Raw genomic sequence first — 20,303 nt, 5'->3', positions numbered from 1 at the left:
CGCTAGTGTATATTTATTCGCTTCGGAAACTAGTTCCGCATATGAGGCGTCACTAAAAAAAATTTAAAAAATACGACAAAAAAGTGTCGAAAATCATCATAACCTCAAAATTTTTGTTGTAATCTAACCAAAAACTTAATTTTTATTAATTATACTGTGCTAAACTATAAAGGATTCTTATCATAGTATGGGCGTTTTTTTTAAAAAGCGTCGTTAACTCGGAGCGTCGGACGCGTCAGCGTCGTAACCTCGGAACAAGCGTTGTAACCCAGGCGGATTTTTCAATGAATATTTAAGAAAAAGCGTTGTAACCTCGGAACGTCGTAAGCCGGGACCCGTCGTAAACCCGGGGACCGCCTGTATATATATATATATATATATAGATATATATACATACATACTTACCAAGTAATTACATAGCTATGGTTCCCTAACCTACAGCAGCTAGATTCAAAATTCATGCTTTGGCGCATCTTTCGTTTGTATGTAGGTGGACAGGTCCTGCCCAATATCCAGGACTTAGGGAAGCAAATTAGCAAAGAGCTCAATTCATTTCATGCTCTAATATCTATGCGAGGGGAGGAGGCCGGGCTCCAATCATGTAATTACTATATAAAACCTAATTTATCATAAAAATGTCATTTTTATATAAGAAACTTACTATGTAATTACATAGCTGACTCCACAATGATGGGAGGTGGAAAAGCAAGGACATAATCTACTCCAAATTATTATGTCAGTAATGATTTTGGAATAGAGGGTTGCCAGCATTAAATAAATGCTTGTTTGTTTCCTTACATGTTGAGAGAGCTCCTGCAGGTTGTTACTACCTCTGATCAGCCCTTCTCTCATCTTGCAGTGGAGTCAAGGGTCACCCCTACATTAGTGGGGGAACTTTGCAGCACAGGGAAGTAAACAAAACCGTGTACTAAAGTTTACAATTTTGCCCTTGCCCTGGGCATATACCAGAAAAACAAATGAACACTAACACCTACACCATAGGATAAAAAACACCACTACCCAATCATTAAAAAACAATTACAGAACTGGTGGGTACTCTGGGTACAAAGTATCCCCAGGCTTCCCATAAACACAAACCTTGATTCAAGACAAGCCGGATAGCAGAGGAATTGTAAGTCCCCCTATGCTCCCCCACTAACACCATGCCAGCCAGGGGATAAAGGTCATAAAGTGTTACAATTGCATCTCCAGAACGTAGACTGCAAAACTGACGACGGATAAATTGTTAGAAGGCTAGGAAAGTAGCTATAGCCTTGACTTCATAAGGTTTTACCTTTAATAAGGTAAGAGTCCTCTCCAATCTCTGAGAGTGAGCTTCTAAAATTAGCTCACTCACAAAAAATGAAATGGCATTTTTTGGAAAGGGGACGAACTGGACTTCTTACAGAACACCACAGGTTGTTCGAAGTCCTCCAGATCTTCTTTGTCCTGTGAAGATACCTTAATGACCTAATTGGACATAGAAGTCTCTTCTTTCTCTGGCCCTAAAATCTCTATGAGATTTTTAGTAACTAGGGAAGAAGGCCAAGGATGGAAGGGACTCTCATTCTTTGCTAGAAAGTAAAGTCTTTTTCTTTCCCACCGGTATCCCTACATTAAGGGGTTGGTTGCCTGATGCGCCTTCTCTACTGCCTACTATCAAAGGTATCATCCTCCACCAAACCTCTTCTCTCCATATCTTCCTTCACTTTATCCTGCCACCTAATTCTGTCTCCCTCTCAATCTGCTTCCTTTAACAGGTTCTTCCCAAGCCCTCTTCACTCCCTCTTCATCATCCATCCCTACCACATGCCCATACCATCTCAATCATGACACTCTCATCACTTCTAAAATCTTTACTATGCCTGTTCTTCTCTTCTTATTTCATCATTTTCCAATCTCTCAAGCAGCAATATTCCCATAATCCACCTCAACATTCGCATCTCTTTCCTCTCAAACTTTACTTCCTCTTTTCATCTTGGAGCCCATGTTTCCGATCCATACATTAACACTGGTCTTACCACTGTGCAAAAGTGATAAGACTTTTAGCTTGATAGGCATTTTCTTATCACACACTACTCCAGCTACATTTCACCACTTTCCCTATGCCGATTTTATCCTACTGTCAACTTCACACTCAAACCCTCCCTCTTGGCTTAAAGTAGAGCCTAAGCATTTAAAGTTTTCAGCCTGTTTTATAATCAAACCTCTTCTTTCTTCCACTACTATTCTGCCTTTCTCTTCTCTACTGCTCACTATAACCTGTTTTATTCACATTCACCTTTAAGCCAACCCTCTAAAGACTCCTGCCACCCTCCAACCCTTCTCTGTAGGTCTTCCTCATTTTTGGCAGTAATCACCATATCATCAGCATACAACTCCCACAGTTCTTCATTCCCGAGTGATCTCTTCACTTAACACATCCTATTATTGGATTATCCAAAGTTACTCCCATTAAAAGTCTCTGCTCAGGCAACCCCACTTCCACCAATTCCCCCAAGGGTTGGCCACTGGCCCTGAGGTGTCAAGCTCTTGGCCATAGCCCAAGAGAAACCCAGAATACTTTAACCCATTCACCTTGACAAGATGTTTTAAAGCAGCTGCTATGTTTAAAGAGGAGAGGAAGGAACAGCAGATGAGTCAATGAAAGCAGCAGGCACTGCCATTGCACTGTCCACAGTCCTGCACTGCGAGTATCTAGGTCTGTCACTATCTGGTCTGCACATTCCCTCGTAGATTAAATTAGGAGAGAACAGACTGACATTATTAAATTGACAAAAGCAGAGATGATTATTTTGGATGTTTGTTGAAGGCCTAAACGAGAAAATTTTTTTTATATTAAATCAAAATTCATATATATACTTACCAAGTAATTACATAGCTAATACTTTCCACTTGTGTGGTAGCTTAAGGGCGCCGGCCAGCCAATATAAGGTGAAAAATGCAAAATCATGAAAAAATTCATGGAGCTTCAATGGGCGATGGAGAATGCGTATACGAAATATTTCATCAAAATTCCTCTTACTTTCATAGTTACAGGGTAATTAGTAAAAGTAACTCAATATGCCAAAAGCATTGATCTGTACAAGAAAATGCAGTATTTCTTCTGTTATTGTAAATTTTGATAATTATTATCAAACAAATTGTGAGCAATGGCATCTGTGGAGATTCCATGAGTCACAAGACAGGAAGACAGCTTTACACCCTTCAGTGCGAGCAGAAACATGAAGGAGAGTACACGTTCGAGTTTCACCTCTGACATTTGCTTTCTTTTACACCTGTTTTTCTTTGTTTCGGCAAGGTTTTCATCACGCCAAAGAGGAAAAGACAAGCAAAACATCTCGCCAACATTCAGAAGAAGAAAATTCGCTCTAATAAGGGTTCAGAAGATCCTAATATCAGCAATATTAGCAGAGTTAGTGAAGGAAAGAGGGGGAGTGTTGCGTAAGAAGGAACTCCCTGTCTTTCCTGATGCAGTGCCCCAGGCTACGAACTTTGAGCAAAGGGATCTTCATTTATGATTAAATTATGATAAATAACATAGTTTTGGTTTATTGATACCTAAAATGGAATACAAAATTCATAATAATCATGATTTATTAACACTGTCTTTGTAAAAATACAAAGAAAAACTTTGAACGCCCGTATCTCAAAACTATACTTATTGACCTTCAAATTCTATCTCCTCCCTTAGTTTTAAAGCTATAGCACTGAAATTTGGTATATAACTTAGAAAGACATTATAGAACAATCAAATATAGCCCCTTTTTTCCAGTTTTTGTTTAATTTTTTTTCTTATATTTTTTTCCCAATTTATAGGGTTTACATTTTTACCATAATGAAAAAATTCTTATCTAGCAAAATAATGACTTTTAGAAAAAAAACTCTACATTTGATTGGAGGTCTACATCAGGTCTATATTGGTAGTAATCCTAGGTCTTACTATTAAGTATCAAGGGAGGAGATAGAATTTGAAAAATGGTTATTTTCAGGATAAATCGCACTGTTACCGAATGCAAATGGCACCTTATTATGCTACTCGGTAAAGGTGAGTTGATCAATTTATTGCAAATTTGCTACTGTAGCAAAATATGATAAACATGAATGAGATCTTAATAACAAAGCAGATCTTGATAACAAAGCAGAATCTTAATAACAAAGCAGATCTTAATAACAAAGCAATCAAATACTGATCCTGAAAGTTGTAAGCCTGAAGACTACTCGAAATCAGTGACATTTCACTGAAATCCGGCTAATCAATTGGCGAATAATAAACAACACTGCTGCATACACTCGATGTTAACACCGAGTGCAGCAGAAAGAGAATGAGGTTGTCTGCTATGTCATTCCTAGTATTCCTGTTAGTGGGCGGGCTAGTCACCCACACTAAACAATCTGGCACTACTGTGAATTTCAAATTTAAGCTGCCCCACAAGTGGAAAGTATTAATTATGTAATTACTTGTTAGGTTTATATGAAACAGTGGTTTATTCACCTTAAAAAACACCAACATGCCTTCCTTTCCCTTGGACCTGTAATTCTTCCACTAAGCAGCCAACCAAGACAGTCAATCGATGCAGCTGACAAGAGTAGAATAAGGTTCAACAATCAACACTGACACAAACCTGACACATAAAAGTTCACACCAGAACACCGATACTGTTCTGTTTTTCAAACAAGAGCAAAGTCAGGTACTACCATCATTCTTACCGCAGTCGCAACTAAAATCAAATTACAAGCCAAAGCTGTGAACAGAACTCTGGAACAGTTGACCAGCAAATTGCTGGGTTCCCCATGCCTTTAGTACAGGCGGTCCCCGGGTTACGACGGGGGTTCCGTTCTTTAGACGCGTCGTAAGCTGAAAATCGTTGTAAGCCGGAACATCGTCAAAAATCGTAAGAAAACCTTACTTTTAATGCTTTGGGTGCATTGAAAACTATGTAAACTGCTTCTTATGACATTTTTCATAAAAAAAAACTTCAAAAATTGATTATTTTGCATTTTTGGTGTCATATTTCATCTCCCAGATGAGCGTTGTAGGCGCCGTAACCCTGGAACATGCGTCGTAACCCTAGAACATTGCGTCGTAACCCTGGAAATAATGTCTATTGACAAGCTGCGCCGTAACCTCGGAACGTCGTAAGCCGAGACCGTTGTAACCCGGGGACTGCCTGTACTCACCTTCTTGTTAGTTAACTACTTTGTCACCTAGCTTCCTTGACCAAATCAGGTTTTGTTTAAGACATATCCATATAAAAGACAAAGGGATCAAAAAAAAAAAAAAAAAAAGAATCTTTTACTGTTTAAGAACTCTCCAAATGAAACCTTCTTCAAGAAAAGTTGAAGTTTGTCGACATTTGGTGATAAGGCGTTTAAGATCACCTCCAGGGCAATACTCCATCAAGATATATAATGTGGTGTTTTTTCTTTCAACAATATGATGAAGAAATTTCACAACATTTGGATGTCTTAATTCACGTAACAAATTTACCTCTGTCACGAGACCCTGCAAGACAAAACAACTTCAGTACAATCTTAGAATTTAATATTTAAAAATTTACAAGGACCTGAAATTAACACAAGTTCATTAAACTAAACATAGCTAATGTTTCTAAAATGCAGCTAAATATGTAAAATACTGCAGGCAGTCCCCAGTTATCGGCAATCTAGTTTTACAAGGCTTGTTTAGCGCTGAAAATTGGCGATTTTCTGCACCAAAATGCGACTCCAGCCGTAGGCATAAAAATGTTTATAATTTTTTTATTCAAAGGTGCACAACTCCAACAATTTTCTTGTAGATTGCTCAACTTTGTTTCATTTTGCAGCTAAACAACTGCTCTATAGTGTGGCATAAAAAAAGTCTCCACAACAACTTTATGTAGTTGTGTAATCAGAAAAAAAATTGCAAAATAGGAGAAAACTACGCCTTCCTCCAAAAGAATTTACTAAAAATTATTTGCAATAAAGTCTTTGTATTTTTGTACATCAATATAAATTACTACAGAGTTATTGCAATGCAAAAATTTACAGTAAGAAAAAATTTGATAAAATAAATGACAAGCATCATTAAAATAAGGGGGCACTTTTCTCTCTCTCTCTCTCTCTCTCTCTCTCTCTCTCTCTCTCTCTCTCTCTCTCTCTCTCTCTCTCAAAGATAAATGATTTAACTATAGAAAAAAATTTTAAACTATGCAAAACAAACATACAAGTTACACATGTGTACAAAAAAAATTTCAGGAACACTTTACCAAAAATGATAATTATCTTGGCTGCTGGTTTGTGCAATATTTTTTTGTTTCTTTTGACGTTTGCATGCTAAAGGTTAAAATGCAAAGAACTTTACTTTGCATGACATCTACATAAATCATCAGTAAGTGAAAAAGTGAAACTTGATGTTTTTCTGTCCAAGAGGAGCTTGGAGACTACACAACTTGCTGGGCAGTCACCACAGGTCCTATGGAGGAGGGTCCAAAGAATTGTGTGGGTGACATACTGACATACTGAGATAAAATGAAGTAAAGGTAGTGTGGTACCTATCCTCATTATCTGTGAACTAAAAGTTCTCCAGACAGCTAGAGACGAATCTGTGCCCCTGGCTTCACGCCCTCTCACCCAGACTGGAAAATCATCTTCCTGCTTGGATGAACTGTATGTCTGCTTCATCACTCCTTATCTGGGCACCAAGAGATCCTCAAGTATCCCGTAAGAAAGTGATGGATTCTGAGTTTGTCAAAAATTCATGAATAAGAGGAGGAATCCTAAGCCCACCGAAAGTCAAATAATATTTTGGCCATGCAACTCATCTAAAGGTTAACAAGACTAAGGCCAGCAGAAAAAGCAACAGGTTTCACCAAAGAGACTGAGGAGCTTGTCTCAACAAAGGTGGATGAGTAAGTCAGCAATGTGCTGCAAAATTACTCTAAACAAAGAGAGAGGTATGTCTCTAAGATGGTCTATTCCCTGGTACATGGTAGTTGAAGTTAATTAAAATGACAATTTGTCCAAAATTGCATTTTTCCTAACTATACAAACCTGAGGTCCTTTACAATAGGAAGGTACTAGCGGCAGCTGGATAGGTCGTAAGCTTTCGAACAAGGGGTTCGGTAGTTAACTGCTTGTCCGACAGGCGCGCGCGCGCGACTGGTAGGTAAACCAATCACTTTTGCTTTTGGCCCAAGCAAAAACTGCAGAGTGAGGGGTGGCATGAGGTGGGGCTATGTGTAAAAGGACTCAGGTTTGTATAGTTAGGAAAAATGCAATTTTGGACAAATTGTCATTTGTTCCGACACGGCATACAAACCTTCGGTCCTTTTACAATAGGAAGACTCACTTCTTGGTGGGAGGAATCTGAGTCTTTTGTGAACAGACTGGTGTTCGCCCAACCTTGGAATGCCTCCCTGGTCGTAAGAGCGAGGGAGGGATCCAAGCCTCTGTCCGATTGATCGGGGTGTGCACCGCAGGATCAATGGTCAGACCTCTGGACCAAGTACTAAGAGAGAGGCAAGCGTATCTCTTCGTACCAGCAAACAAGAACAAGTTCCTATTTGCAAGAGGCAACATAACGTTATGGTTTGTCTCTTGTTGCATCCACTTCCCCCACCCCCCCTTGTAGGAGGAAGTGGTGGATATTCGCTCCCATCCCTAGTGAAAGGGATAAGGATGGGGGCTCTGTCGAGTAGCTCACCGGCATCTCGTCCTTATCCAGCAAGGTGATGACCGTATCCCTCTACCCACAGGTAGAGGGGTAGAAAAAGATAGGAAGAGAAGCCAGTCACTCTCTCATTCACTTATCTATTCTTACAGTCACACCAGGACTCGATGCTGTTCAGAACCTGCTAGGGTCTGGGTAGCTAGACAACGTGTTGAGCAGCCACCACGGGTCCTAAGGAAAACGATCCAAGGACCTGTGGGCAATATCCAAAAGGTAGAAGGAGGTGCCAGTGGTCTGGTTGTACCAGACCCCTGCCTTCAGTACCTGCGCCACGGAGAAGTTCTTGTGTAACTCGAGGGAGTGTACTTCTAGGTCATCTTGGTGCTGACGAAGAGTCTTCAACACTCAGCCTGGGATGTCGAGTTTCTTCAGAAAGCGCGGTCGCGCTTTCACAGGACAAAGCAGCATACTCCTTCGCATCGAAGGCGGTGAAGTCCATTAGGGAGGGGATTGTGAAGGACTCTAACCGATCGTCAGGAACCGAAGGGTTCAGAGTCTTCGCTACGAATTCGGTACGAAATCGAAGCGTCACGAATCCCCATCCCCTGGATGCTTGACTTCGCAGGAAAAGTCATGCAATTACCTCAGAGGAAAAGAAGGGAATGGTCGTATGACCTATCCCTCTTCTCGACTTCGGTGATGTCCTGTACCCATACTGGTTCATCCCGTCTGCAGCGAAGTTGTTGTTCTCGTAGTGGATAGGACACCGACACTCAATGGTGGGTGTCGATGGTATGGGTACTGTGACAAGCCGTTAGGACGAAGAAAAGATTGTTATGGAACAACCGAACTAAGTCCACAGCGAAGTTCGTAACAGACTTGGGCGCTCTGACAGCTGCCTACTGACTGCGTTCGGTAGGAGGCAAGTTGTCCAAGCACCCGAGCAAGTCACGTTACTTCGCCCTTAAAAGGGTTATGCCAAGAGACTAAACAAATAATTTGTTCGTCACCGATGCCAGAAGCAAGGTGATGACTCTCTTAAGGCATGTGCCCAACAGGCGAAAGTCAATTGCCTTCTAGAGGGACCGAGGTCCCTGATGGCAAGATATCTCATAGTATAGTTGATTCTCGGGTAAGGAGAAACAACACTATGTGACGTTGAAGACGAAGGTGTACAGAAAATGCAACCTACGTCTTCACAGCTGAACCGAGAGAAGGATTCTCAAGATTCTGAAACCTGTGCTACAAAGACTGAGAACGCTTAACCGCTATTCATTGCTGTCCGGTGAGGATCGTAGTTGCCAATAAAAGCGGAGCGCTTTCCAGTAATGAAGACAGGGAATCACTGCCTGAAGAACTGCTTCTCATGGGCTGAACATTGGAACGTAGGAGCTGTCAGGTCGGAGAGTAGGCGATGTCTTCTGACATATCTGTTAATTCGGGGCGAGCAATGAAATTGCACACCTACGAATACGAGATATTTTGAAGACAAACTCAGATGTCTGCAAAAATCATTCGCATTATCGCAGTGCGATGCAGCGGTTGACTAGTACAGACTTCTGTTACCGTGCGGTAAACAGAAAGATGAAAGAGTCCAAGAGATATCTCTGTTGAAAATTCTCGCAATGTCGAAGGCGATGAAATCGAGCGTCACAGCAGTAGATGGTCCTTCATTATTGCGAGAATCCCCGTTAATCAGAGACCTAAGTCCATGATTGTTGGGCAGAGATACTGGTTCGGTAGTCAATCCAACCAGGGGAGAGAGAGACGTAACCGACCGTGCATCTCCGAGACCTAGCTGATACTGAGCCGCTATCAGGCAGTTCAATACGCAGTAGATCTCGGTGACTCGTCATCCTGAGTTGCCAGGTAATCCATTATTCCACAAAGGAATGCGTTCGGCTAGAACCATCGAGCATAAAGAATACGCTCGAGCAATTATATTTAACCGAAACGGATTTCGGTAAATACAAAAGCTGATTTGGTGTTGTCATGACAATACCAAGTATCTAAAATCGAAACTGATAACTGCTGGGAGGTTGCAGGCAACCCCGAGTTGCAGTTCAATTAGATACAATTCGTCTCGGTCACAAACCGTAGAGTTAACTACGGTATGCGCCTACCCCACGGACAATTCAACTGTTAAAAGAATCATGTCGCGCGAGGGTAATATACGTAGTTATATTTGTAGGTTCTGTACCACGACCTCCATCCTAAAATCTTTTCCCCTCGAGGAATGAGAATAAGGATTGGAGATCGACCGCCTTCGTTCTCTAGTCAAGAGAGTGAAGGAGAAGTCTTTCCCAAAGGAAAGCTTCAATGGTGAACAGAATACCGAAGACGATAGTTCAAGCCAAACTGGAAGTTCCCAGTCCGTTCTTCTCTATTCCAGGTTAAGCGCCTACTGTGAGATACTCTTCTTTCAGCAGCAGTCTTCTTCCAAATGCTAGAAATTACAGGAATTCGAGCATAAGCGAGGTTCCCGATTATCGTGTAACAATTATCGGGGATTCTCGCTCACTTTGGACCGTGGTCTCGTCCTAAGTGTTTGGAGATCGTAAAAACTCGAACACTACTGAGTGCGCTATAAAATTCCGTAGAATTCTAAGCACTCTGCGAAACCCCCCACCGAATTCGTCAAACGATATCGGCTGGTGGTCCTCGATTCCCGTAGAAATCGAGAAAGGGGCAGGATCCCTCCTCAATGACCGGGGCTTACGTCAGGTAGGACCCGAAGGTCCCCCGGTAGCGCAGTCCCTAACGTGGGATCTTACAGAGAAATCTCTGTAGGATCCCTCCCCTTTCCCTCGTAGCCGTAAGGAGAGAGGGAATGGGGGGAGGAATTGGATACTGGCTCGCCTTCCCAGCGGAACTAGCAGTTGGAGAAGAAAAGGAGCAGCCATCGCCTTACGGCGATGGCCTCTCAGAGCCTGGGAAAACGTATCGTCAGGAGAAAACGTTTTCCCGAGGAGGGTTACGAATCATAACTGTCAGGTAAGTGTCTGCCGCCACTGTGAACGTCGTCTGGGTGGGGCTGATCGACACCTGACAGGAGAGAGCCGATACCGCTCCCGACTCATTCCAGTCCTCGTCGAGGTCGAAACCTCAGGAGGACCGAAGGGGTATTCAAATACGGTGTCCGAAGACACGTAGAAACGCCTCTGTCGCAGTAGAGGAGGTGAAGTAGCTTGTTCGACCGGCCAGAACTGAGAGAGCCTTCTTGTCCGGAGACGAGAGACTACCTGGTTCAACACAGTCGGCAAGCTCCGATCGCGGCAGACCCACCGTCGATTTGGGTTCCCTCTCGGGCCCCAAAACGACTCGAGCCGAGGCGTGGCTCTGCTGGTGGGAGCGGCGATCCTTCCCCGAGGTCATTGTGCTGACGAATCAGCGCCATAACCTCGGCAAAGTTCCTCTGGATCTCGGAAGTCACAGCATCTTGCAGAGTGGGACCGTTAAGCCCTTCGAACAAGAGCATATTCCGAGAACCTTCCTCCTCAAGAAGGGGGAACAGCGACAGCCCTCTCGGTCTTCCCCATCCACTTGCGCATACGTCCTGGCCGGTCCAAGAACCGTGCCTGGCACGTAGGGCGTCGTGGTGGGATCATGAGGGGCGCACCCCTCACGATCACTCCTCAATACCTCGCTCCACCCGGTGTAACCCGAGGAGGTTGAAGGTACGGGAGAGGCAGACCTGACGCTCCCTCGTTGCTCGCTGGCAGAACCAGCAGGCTTGGAGGGCTGCAGGCGATCGTCAACCCGCGGTGGCGATCGAGCTGCAGGCCTGGTCGAACCGTCTCGCTGTGGAGAACGGCCTGGACTGAGCACAGCGGCCCCAATCTCGAGTGTCAGAAGGAGCTGGTGCTGGTGCCGTACCCGGTCGCTTTCTGTGAGAGCGACGGTCAGGCGACCTGCAGGCTCCACTGTCACAAGTGAGACCGGGCGCTTTTTGTCCTCACGGCACGTCACGTCGCTGGTTCCAGCCGTGGCTGGCACCGGCGAAACGGGAAAAGGTACCTCTTCCCAGCCTCAGCCCCGTGGTCGGTCCCGTGGACCGTCACGTCCCCCCTGGGTAGCCAGCCTGTTCGCCGCGAGAGTGAGAGCTGGTCTGGTGAGAGTCGCATGAGCGGTTGTCACCAGTCTTCCGCCCCGTGCCGTGAACCTGACGCTGAGCGGACTCAGAGGTCTGGTTCCTGGCTGCACGGTCGCTGGTAGGCGACCGTACACTTGGTACCTCCCGCGAACGAGAGGCGAGACGGACCCTGATGCAGTGGCAGAACCACTGACACCAGGCGAGAAGTACCGGTGTTAGCCGGTACCCTCTGGTCCCGTAGTCTTCTTCCTTGCGGAAGAAGAGACGGGCCCCGCTCCCGAAGGGAGCAGGAGGACCAGCGGAAGGAACCCTCCCGTACCCACCGAGGTGAGACGGGTCCCTAGAAGCTCCCGAGGGAGAACTTCTTAGGAGGGAGGAGGCAACCTTCTTCTTCCTCGGCTGTGAAGCCTTAGAAGTCGAAGGGGAAGAGGCGGCAGCCAACGACGATGAAGAAGATGAAGACGACGACGACGACACCTTCCTCCTCTTCTTCGTCAGCTTCCTCAGGACAGACGTAAGATCTGCTATCCAGGGCGGAGCCGGGGCTGCTGTAGCCGAAGCCACAGGGCCGGACGCACCTGTACAGACAGACCAAAGTCTGGGGTAGTACCACCACCACGAACAGGGACGACATCAGCAGGTATGGGCATCTCAGGAACAGCAGGCACAGCCAGCACAGCATCGGTAGGGACAGCCAGCGCAGCAACGGCAGGGACAGCCAGCGCAGCAACGGCAGGGACAGCCAGCGCAGCAAACTGCATGGACAGTCAGCCCAGAATCGGCAGGTACGGCAGGCAGCACCGGAAACACAGGAAGTGGAGCAGCAGCCAGCAACATCCTGGTACCGGCGGCAGGTCCAGGGGCGAGCTCTAGGGCAGCGGAAGTGTGGTCGCGGCAGCGCGGCAACCACGAGCGGCGGCGGCACGCCCCCTCTCGGTACGGGCGCACGGCACTTCACAGCTGGATGTAGGCAAGGACCTGTTACCCCGTGAGGCGAGTACACCAGGTGAGGAGGGACGTCGTCACCTGGAGCGTGGTCACCACTCTATGGGTGACCGCAGTAGGCCCAGACATAGAACCGCAGCCCCTGGACACTAGCACGCCTGCAAATGGAAGGACGCCCATACCTCACCAAGGTCCACCCTCGTGGCAGTAGCACCTGCGGAAATAACAGTAATAGCGATTAGTGGGGGGGAAGTCCCCTCGCGCGGGGGGGTGAGCCCTCTGCGAACGAGTGGAAGACCCCGAATACAATTGTACATCGGGCACCGAGCGCCCTCCCCCGCGCTCGACGGATCGGGCGAGGAGAAGAACGCCGATAACCTCCCCCCCCCCCCCCCCCCCACCCCCCCCCCCCCCCCCCCCCCCAAGGGGGAAGGGCCATCTGTGGGAGCTGAGCGGGGGGGGGGGGGGGGTTCTCGTTCCCCCCCCGCCACCCCCGCACAGCACCCATGTACCCAACAATAATATAAGAGCCCGAGAGCAATCGTGCCATCGGCCCCGAATGCAAGGGCATAAGGATCAATTCCCTGACTGAGCGGAACTTGAACCAAATAAATATTGATGCAATCAATAATAAAATGGAATAAAATGAAAAAGAATCTTGCATTACGATTCACTTCACAATGAATAAGGGCTCGGATCGAGCGCATTGCGCCTCGGTACGAGCGCAAGGGCAAAAGGATCCATTCCTTACCTTTATGGATCAAGGTTTATGGAAACCTTGATCCATAATGAATTGATGCAATCAAAATATATATGAAAAAAAAAAAGAATACTGCGCTTGCGATTTCACTTCATACAAATAAAAAGGGGAAGGATCAATTCCCGGGAAATAGCGGAAACATTGATCCCCGTAAACAATGCAATCTCAAAAAAATATGAAAATGAAAAAGAACTGCACTTGCGATTTCACTTCATTCAAATAAAAAGGGTGGGTAAGGATCAATTTCCGGGTAAGCTCGGAAACTGATCCAAAATGAGTATTGCTACAATCAAATAAATATATGAAAATGAAAAAGAATACTGTACTTGCGATTCCACTTCCATACAGAATAAGTTTTCCGTGCCGAGCGCATTCGCTCGGCAACTACCATACCAAGGCAAAAAAAATATAAATAAAAGAGCACTTTTTACTTAACGATTTTCTTCTACACATGTTCCAACCGAAAATATTAACGCTCGGAGCGAGCGCTCTCCCGCCCTCGGCACCGAGCATACACAATACGAGGATCATTTCTGGGAAAATGAATTCCCGCACTTACGCCCTTCAGTCTCCGGCACTCGGGTAATCGGGGAGGGCGTGGTGAAACCAAGATCCTTTAATTCACAATTGAATTCAATGGAAATAAATATGAAATGATTGTACTTACAATTCAGTTTCACTAGATAAATAGAAAAAGAAAAACACAATCATGCGAAAGCAACGACGATGAAGCGGGCAGAGAGCGATGATACACGTCCACACGCCAGCAGGCCGAAAGCAAAAGTGGTTGGTTTACCTACCAGTCGCGCGCGCGCGCTGTCGGACAAGCAGTTAACTACCGAACCCCTTGTTCGAAAGCTTACGACCTATCCAGCTGCCGCTAGTACCTTCTATTGTAAAAGGACGAGGTTTGTATGCCGTGTCGGAACAAATGTGTAGCTAACAGATAAGAGTACTCTGAAAGGGATTTTCTGGATGCCTTGACCAGAAGATATAGTGGATCAAATAACACTTGGCATAGTATCAATGAGGATCTACCAAAGGCACCTGAGACCCAGAGTAATAACACTTGATTGATCGTTCACATATCAGAAGAAGGTGAAGATATCCAAATCTCCCATGGGATGCTGGAAAATGTTTTCTACAGCAGCCTGGGGTTGGGAACAGAAGAGACAAAAACGAGCTTCCAATAAAGCAGTTTGTTCAATAAAACTCATCAAAGTTCAAAAAGCTTTCCCTAAGCAAGATAGTAGGGACCAGTTTGTCCACACAAACTTGCCCTGGTTGTTGAGCTGGTTTGCCACAATATTCCCTAAGCTAGAGAGTACCTGGCTGACAGATCGACTGCGAATCGAACCACCTACCCACACATGTGCTTTAACAGCTGTCAGAGGTAAAGAAAAATTATACCTTCTAGTTTCTTGATGTATGCCAGTACTGTCGTGTTGTCGTTCATTAACAACATGACTATACATAGGAGGGAATCCATAAGCATGGAGGACATAAGGAAACCAAACACTCACCTTTGTCCTTCACACCTTTTTTTCATTTTTCTTGAGTGCCTTCACTTAGAAAATACACATATGAAATAATGGAAGAGTATCAACAGCAAAGTGTTCATATTCAACACCAGCCAAAGAGAAGTGCTCGGTGTTGGCTGTGAGTGGAGAGTTCTCCCCATTCACCTGCCTAGCAAGTTAACTACCTTATGACGAAGTTTCAAAAACCAATTCCAGCTCATGCTGAGGAGTACTACTGCATAAAAGGCAATGGTTTGCATTCCTGTAGTAACAATTAGGTACTGTCTTTGTAGTGAAAGTCACACCTTAAAAGTTAAATATGGTACCATACCTTTTTCAAACATTATGAATGCTAATACCGACATGGCAAATACAAACTAAAAAAAAATATAATTTCATACTTTTAATACCTCACCTGCTTTTCGGATTCACTCATGGAGCCATAATTCAGCTCCTTCCATACTAATATTTGTCCATCCTGTCGACGACGGACCTTCCTGACAGTGCCATGGGAGCCACTTCCAATAGTTGACAACACTTCAAAGTCATCTAATTTTGGACCCATGGCTGTCAGCTGATTTCAAAAATCTCACTGAATGAAAAGAATAATAATATTTAATATGGTATCTGGTATCACAACAGGTTCATTACACAACAAACAGTATCAATTCTACAAAGCCCTATTGAATGAAAATATGAACTACTGTATCTTTAATCTGACATTTGAAGATGTAACATCATCATATACTAGTGAACATGAATGCTCTCATTATTGTACAGTACCCCTGAATAAAAACCCAAAAAGTTATTTGTCTTATAAAAAAAAAATAAAACATCAAAATACTGTATTACACACATAAGCTGAAGTAGTTCAAAACAAATTCATTTAGAATTTACAAGACCCCACCCTTGAATAAACACGCATGAAAATTACTCAAATATTTGATGGACAAGACCTGTGAGGCAATTAGAAAAAACAATGACTAATAACCTAGTACTGTACAAAGAATAAATTTCACTTGTTTATTTATTTGATTTACTCTACTTTAATTGTACTTCTGCATTTCTTTTTCTGTATAAGAGGAAGGGCATCAAATCCGATGCGTACATTATAAAATATAACATGCTGCAAATGTTCTGAATAACACAAATATGTTTATCTTGGATAAAGATTGACTGACTGATTGTAAGTTATCCAACATCACAACTACAATGGCCAGTGACCCCATAAAGGTTTGCTTTTGAAACCACAAATACCAAGGTCAGTGACGCTATAAAAGAATCAAATTAAACATATAATAAGATTCTGAATAAATTTTACAGAGTAAAACACATTGTACCAACAACTGCGGTTAAGCTCCACATAGGCAGATGCACCAACTGCCACGGGTGCACCAACATTCTGGGAAGGTGTCTAAAATTATGACAGTCTGTGGATTTAGCTTTACTGTTTTGTTGTCTTGACATATCTAGTGTTAATTGGGATTCAAGGGCTGATTCTGATCACAGTCTCTTATGAGACTCTCTCACATTGAAATTTTTTTTTGCTGTACAAGAACTTGATTCTTCCCTCTTCACTATATATTTGTATAGGGTAAACAACCAGGCTGCAACCTAACAGCCACATCTAACAGAACGTGGCCACCTTCCCGAAAGAGTACTTGAATTCGCTGCCATAAGCATCAGTCGAGAGTTGTTGCCTATACAGGCAGCACACCGAGACCTCTACACTCCTTTTTCGGGAAGTGACCACGTTACGAGAGAGGTGGCCGCTATGTCGCAGCCTGGTCGTTTACCCTATGAACTGAAATTTGGACCGAGACTGTTATCTACTCTCTCCAGTGCTTCATAGAAAGTAATTGCACCTTTTTTTTCTTACTGCTATAGTCTCTTTCTTATAAGAATAGGTAACAGTTCTTTGGCATTCAGAAACATCTACAAAAAGCACCGACATGTGTATGCCCTGCCCTGGCCTACCTCGAACTATGGGGTGAAAACATATGAAAATATAGCAATATATTTGATTTGCTGTGCATACCAATATATACTGTGTAAGAGAAACATCTTTTATACTTAGATTAGGCTAAATGAAGGATGATGGTAAAACAGAAGATTACTACCGCACCCCTCTGATTTGGTAACAACCAGTTTAGTACCAGCCCCTTGGGGTTGGACATAAAAAACATTAACACAAGACTGTACATAATTACCATAAAAAAACATAAAAAATAAAAGCAAGAGCAAAAGGCTGTAAATACATGTCTTACAGTCGCCGGCTGGCGAGAACTAGGTCACACCAGTAGTCTTCAGTTTTACACTAGGGAATTTGAAAGACCAACCAATGATAGTTCAGTACCCCTAATTTAATAGCTTTCTGTACTGAATTAATAAGCTTAGTACAGCCTAGTCCTAGTCACCTGCAACACTGGACCAGGAAGTTTGTCAGTGTTAAATAGTAAGGTAAATGACCAAACGGCGACATGTCAGGCAACTCTCTCAGAACACGGCCACTTCCCGAAAAAGTGCTTGAATTATGCCATTACTATTTTGTAATTTAGGTGAAAATACTTACTTCAAGAGGAAAGTCTTGGTGTGCTGCCAGGATGGGCCACAACTCTTGCCCGATGCTCATGGCAGCGAATTCAAGTACTTTTTCGGGAAGGTGGCCACTATGTCGCCGCTCGCTCATTTACCCTACCTATTACCTAGGGGTCCCACTATTTACCGAAACAACCAAAAAGACTGAAACGGCCCTAGATATGTTTGTTTTATTATTATAAACGTGTTTGATTACTGTAATTAGACCTGGGCAGTGGTTGTTCATGTGGCCTCATGTCAGCATACAGAGAAAAGGTTCAGATTCTGTCAGTTGTCTCTTGGCTGTTATACAAGTTATCAAAATGCCAAAGCATAAGAAATTCAAGTTTGCCCCTCTGCCAAAGTACCTATCCCTAGTTACTACAGCTTTGAGAAGTCCCTACCCAGGTAAGCAAATATTATGATATTAAATTATTAGGTATTTCTATATAAGCATCTATGACCGCATCGTTCGTCCCCGCGAATACGAAAGCCACCAGGAATTGGGGCGTCAAATGTATTTCGCCGTGTTTAGTACGAGCCCTTGGAGGTTAATTACAGTCGTCCGAATAAATATTACTTAAAATTCTTGTTCAGGAGGTAAAACTGCATAGAAAAATCACAACTGCCATAGTCGAGGCCGCTGCAGAATAGTAATAGGTATAGATCTACCAATTACTAGTAATATGTTAATACTTTAAGAATATATTCTCTATTATCTCATACCACAATTGTCTGAGATCATTATACACTAGACTATATTCCAAAAGAGTTTCTCATTATCTAACGTGTGTGACTTATGCCAGTAATCACATTGCTATCACTGTATCTTCATCTTCAAGTGCCCTTGGGCTCCTTTACATTGATTATTAGCAGAGGAACCTAAGACAGGCACACGCATATAAATAGCTAGGTAGTACTATTACAAGTCAACCGCTCTAACACTGAGCCACAGGGACATCCTAGGTATTGACATCGGAGATGGGCATCATACGCGACTTCTTGTTGGTGAGAAACGGAGCTAAAGACCTCTCCTCCGGTGTCAGGACGCGTTATAATGTACTTTTCTTGGGGTTGTACACATTGATTGTACATACATGGTCCACCCCTGTACCATGTGGTTTTTACCCTAGGTATGCGAAACAAAAATCAAATCATATAGTAGCTAGGTACCTACTACTACTAGGTAGCTATTGATCCCAGGGGATAGGTAGTACTTGCCTAGTACTAGCTAAACATGGTGAAATCTCGAACAAATGTTTGTTAGGTTACCTAGGTAGCTAGTAGGGTCAAGTTAATGTGGAATTGGAGTTCGGACCGGAAACGAACTTTTGTTTATTTAAAACTGGATCTAGCTACCTACCTATACTAGGATATCATGCCTTGGCTTTTGACATTCATGCATAAAGATTAGCTGCATCTAGTAAACTGCATTCTTCACTTTTGTCAACAAATCTAGGTATGTTTATTAATTAAAAAAGGTACTACAACTTCCCAACTACCCCAAACAACCAAATAGCTAGTAGCCTATAGCTACCTACCTAGGTACTTGGTGTACCTATATTCGGCTATAATAACCCAAAAACAGATAAACACCATTAAAACTGTTAATAGGTATCAAAAACAAAATATCCTAACCTCACTGTGATAGTTATCAGCATCAATAACAAATACGATTTCGAAGCTAGTTCACTTTAAACGCACTAGTTTGACTGACAACCGATGTGCAGGCCTTTAAACATGGCTTCAAAACTTCCATTCACTTGATTGGCCGAAACTTTGAAGCATCTCGCTTGTGATTGGCCCACATATTGACCAGACACAGCTGCACATACTTCACATCAGCTGATGAAGGGCGTTGACTTTGTAACGGCGCCTCCTCCTTTTTTGTCAAAATGTTTTATTTCTTTGCTTTTCTACTGTTATCAATCTGAACATTATAATACATCTCTTGGTTTGCAATTTTTTCATTCTTTACAATTTAAGATATTTAGCCTAATATTTTTTTTTATCTCTACACACCATCCACATCCCTAAATATAACTTATTTTGATTTATTTACCTGCGTAGCTTCTATCACTGGAATTAAAAGAGTTGTATAAAATGGAAACAAGGTGCAGCCAATTGTGGAATGACATTCTAAAACAACCCACAGAAAAAGAATGTACCGAGCAGAATCGGTAGAGGTGTGACTATGATGTGGGAATGAGCGTTTTCAGGCTGCTGTTGACACATATAAACACACACACACACACTCAATTAATCAAAGATGAAAGAGTATAAAACCATAGAAATGTATGTACAGTTGAAGCTGACCTTCAGACGAGGACAGCTGTCCTGGATGAACCCAGGCACAGAATTGACCAGGAAGCAAAGTTACTCATGTAGTACCACTGTTTCATTATTCATTTTAAGACTAACAAGTTTGCTGGAGACAAGACCTTGTTTGTGAAGATTTTCTTATAATATTTTGTCTAATTACAGAATTCTTTATCTTTTGGTGGTTCCTGGCCATCGTCGGCAGAAAGTTTAAATAAATCTGAAGATTAAACTTGCATTATGCCAGTACAGTACAGACTCTTTCACACACCAATCTTCTATTTAAAAAGATATTGCTTAGATATGATCCCTCCCTGCATAAAGCTAATTGTCGTGCCATATACAACGAAGAGCTAGAATGTGGTATCATGAAAATTGCGCTCGGAACTGGCATTGAAATTGGAATACAGAATTCAGCCCAAAGGCCAAGTGCTGGGA

General features: G+C 43.4%; 1 protein-coding gene across 1 annotated transcript in view; it reads right to left on the bottom strand.

The window, feature by feature from the left end:
- LOC135225214 (probable serine/threonine-protein kinase nek2) overlaps positions 1-19,369 on the bottom strand; it is a 64,801-nt gene extending 45,432 nt beyond the window's left edge. The window contains exons 1-3 of the mRNA XM_064264525.1: positions 19,185-19,369; positions 15,385-15,561; positions 5,303-5,506 (exon numbers count right to left, since the gene is read on the bottom strand). Of these exons, the coding sequence (XP_064120595.1) occupies positions 5,303-5,506; positions 15,385-15,534 (354 nt within the window). The 5' untranslated portion in view covers positions 15,535-15,561; positions 19,185-19,369. The remainder of the gene's footprint in view (positions 1-5,302; positions 5,507-15,384; positions 15,562-19,184) is intronic.
- Positions 19,370-20,303: the final 934 nt, after the last annotated feature.

This window comes from Macrobrachium nipponense, chromosome 13 (assembly GCF_015104395.2).
Source record: "Macrobrachium nipponense isolate FS-2020 chromosome 13, ASM1510439v2, whole genome shotgun sequence".
NCBI lineage: Eukaryota > Metazoa > Arthropoda > Malacostraca > Decapoda > Palaemonidae > Macrobrachium > Macrobrachium nipponense.
The sequence above is the reverse complement of the archived record's forward strand: the minus strand, read 5'-3'. Positions and strand labels throughout refer to the sequence as shown.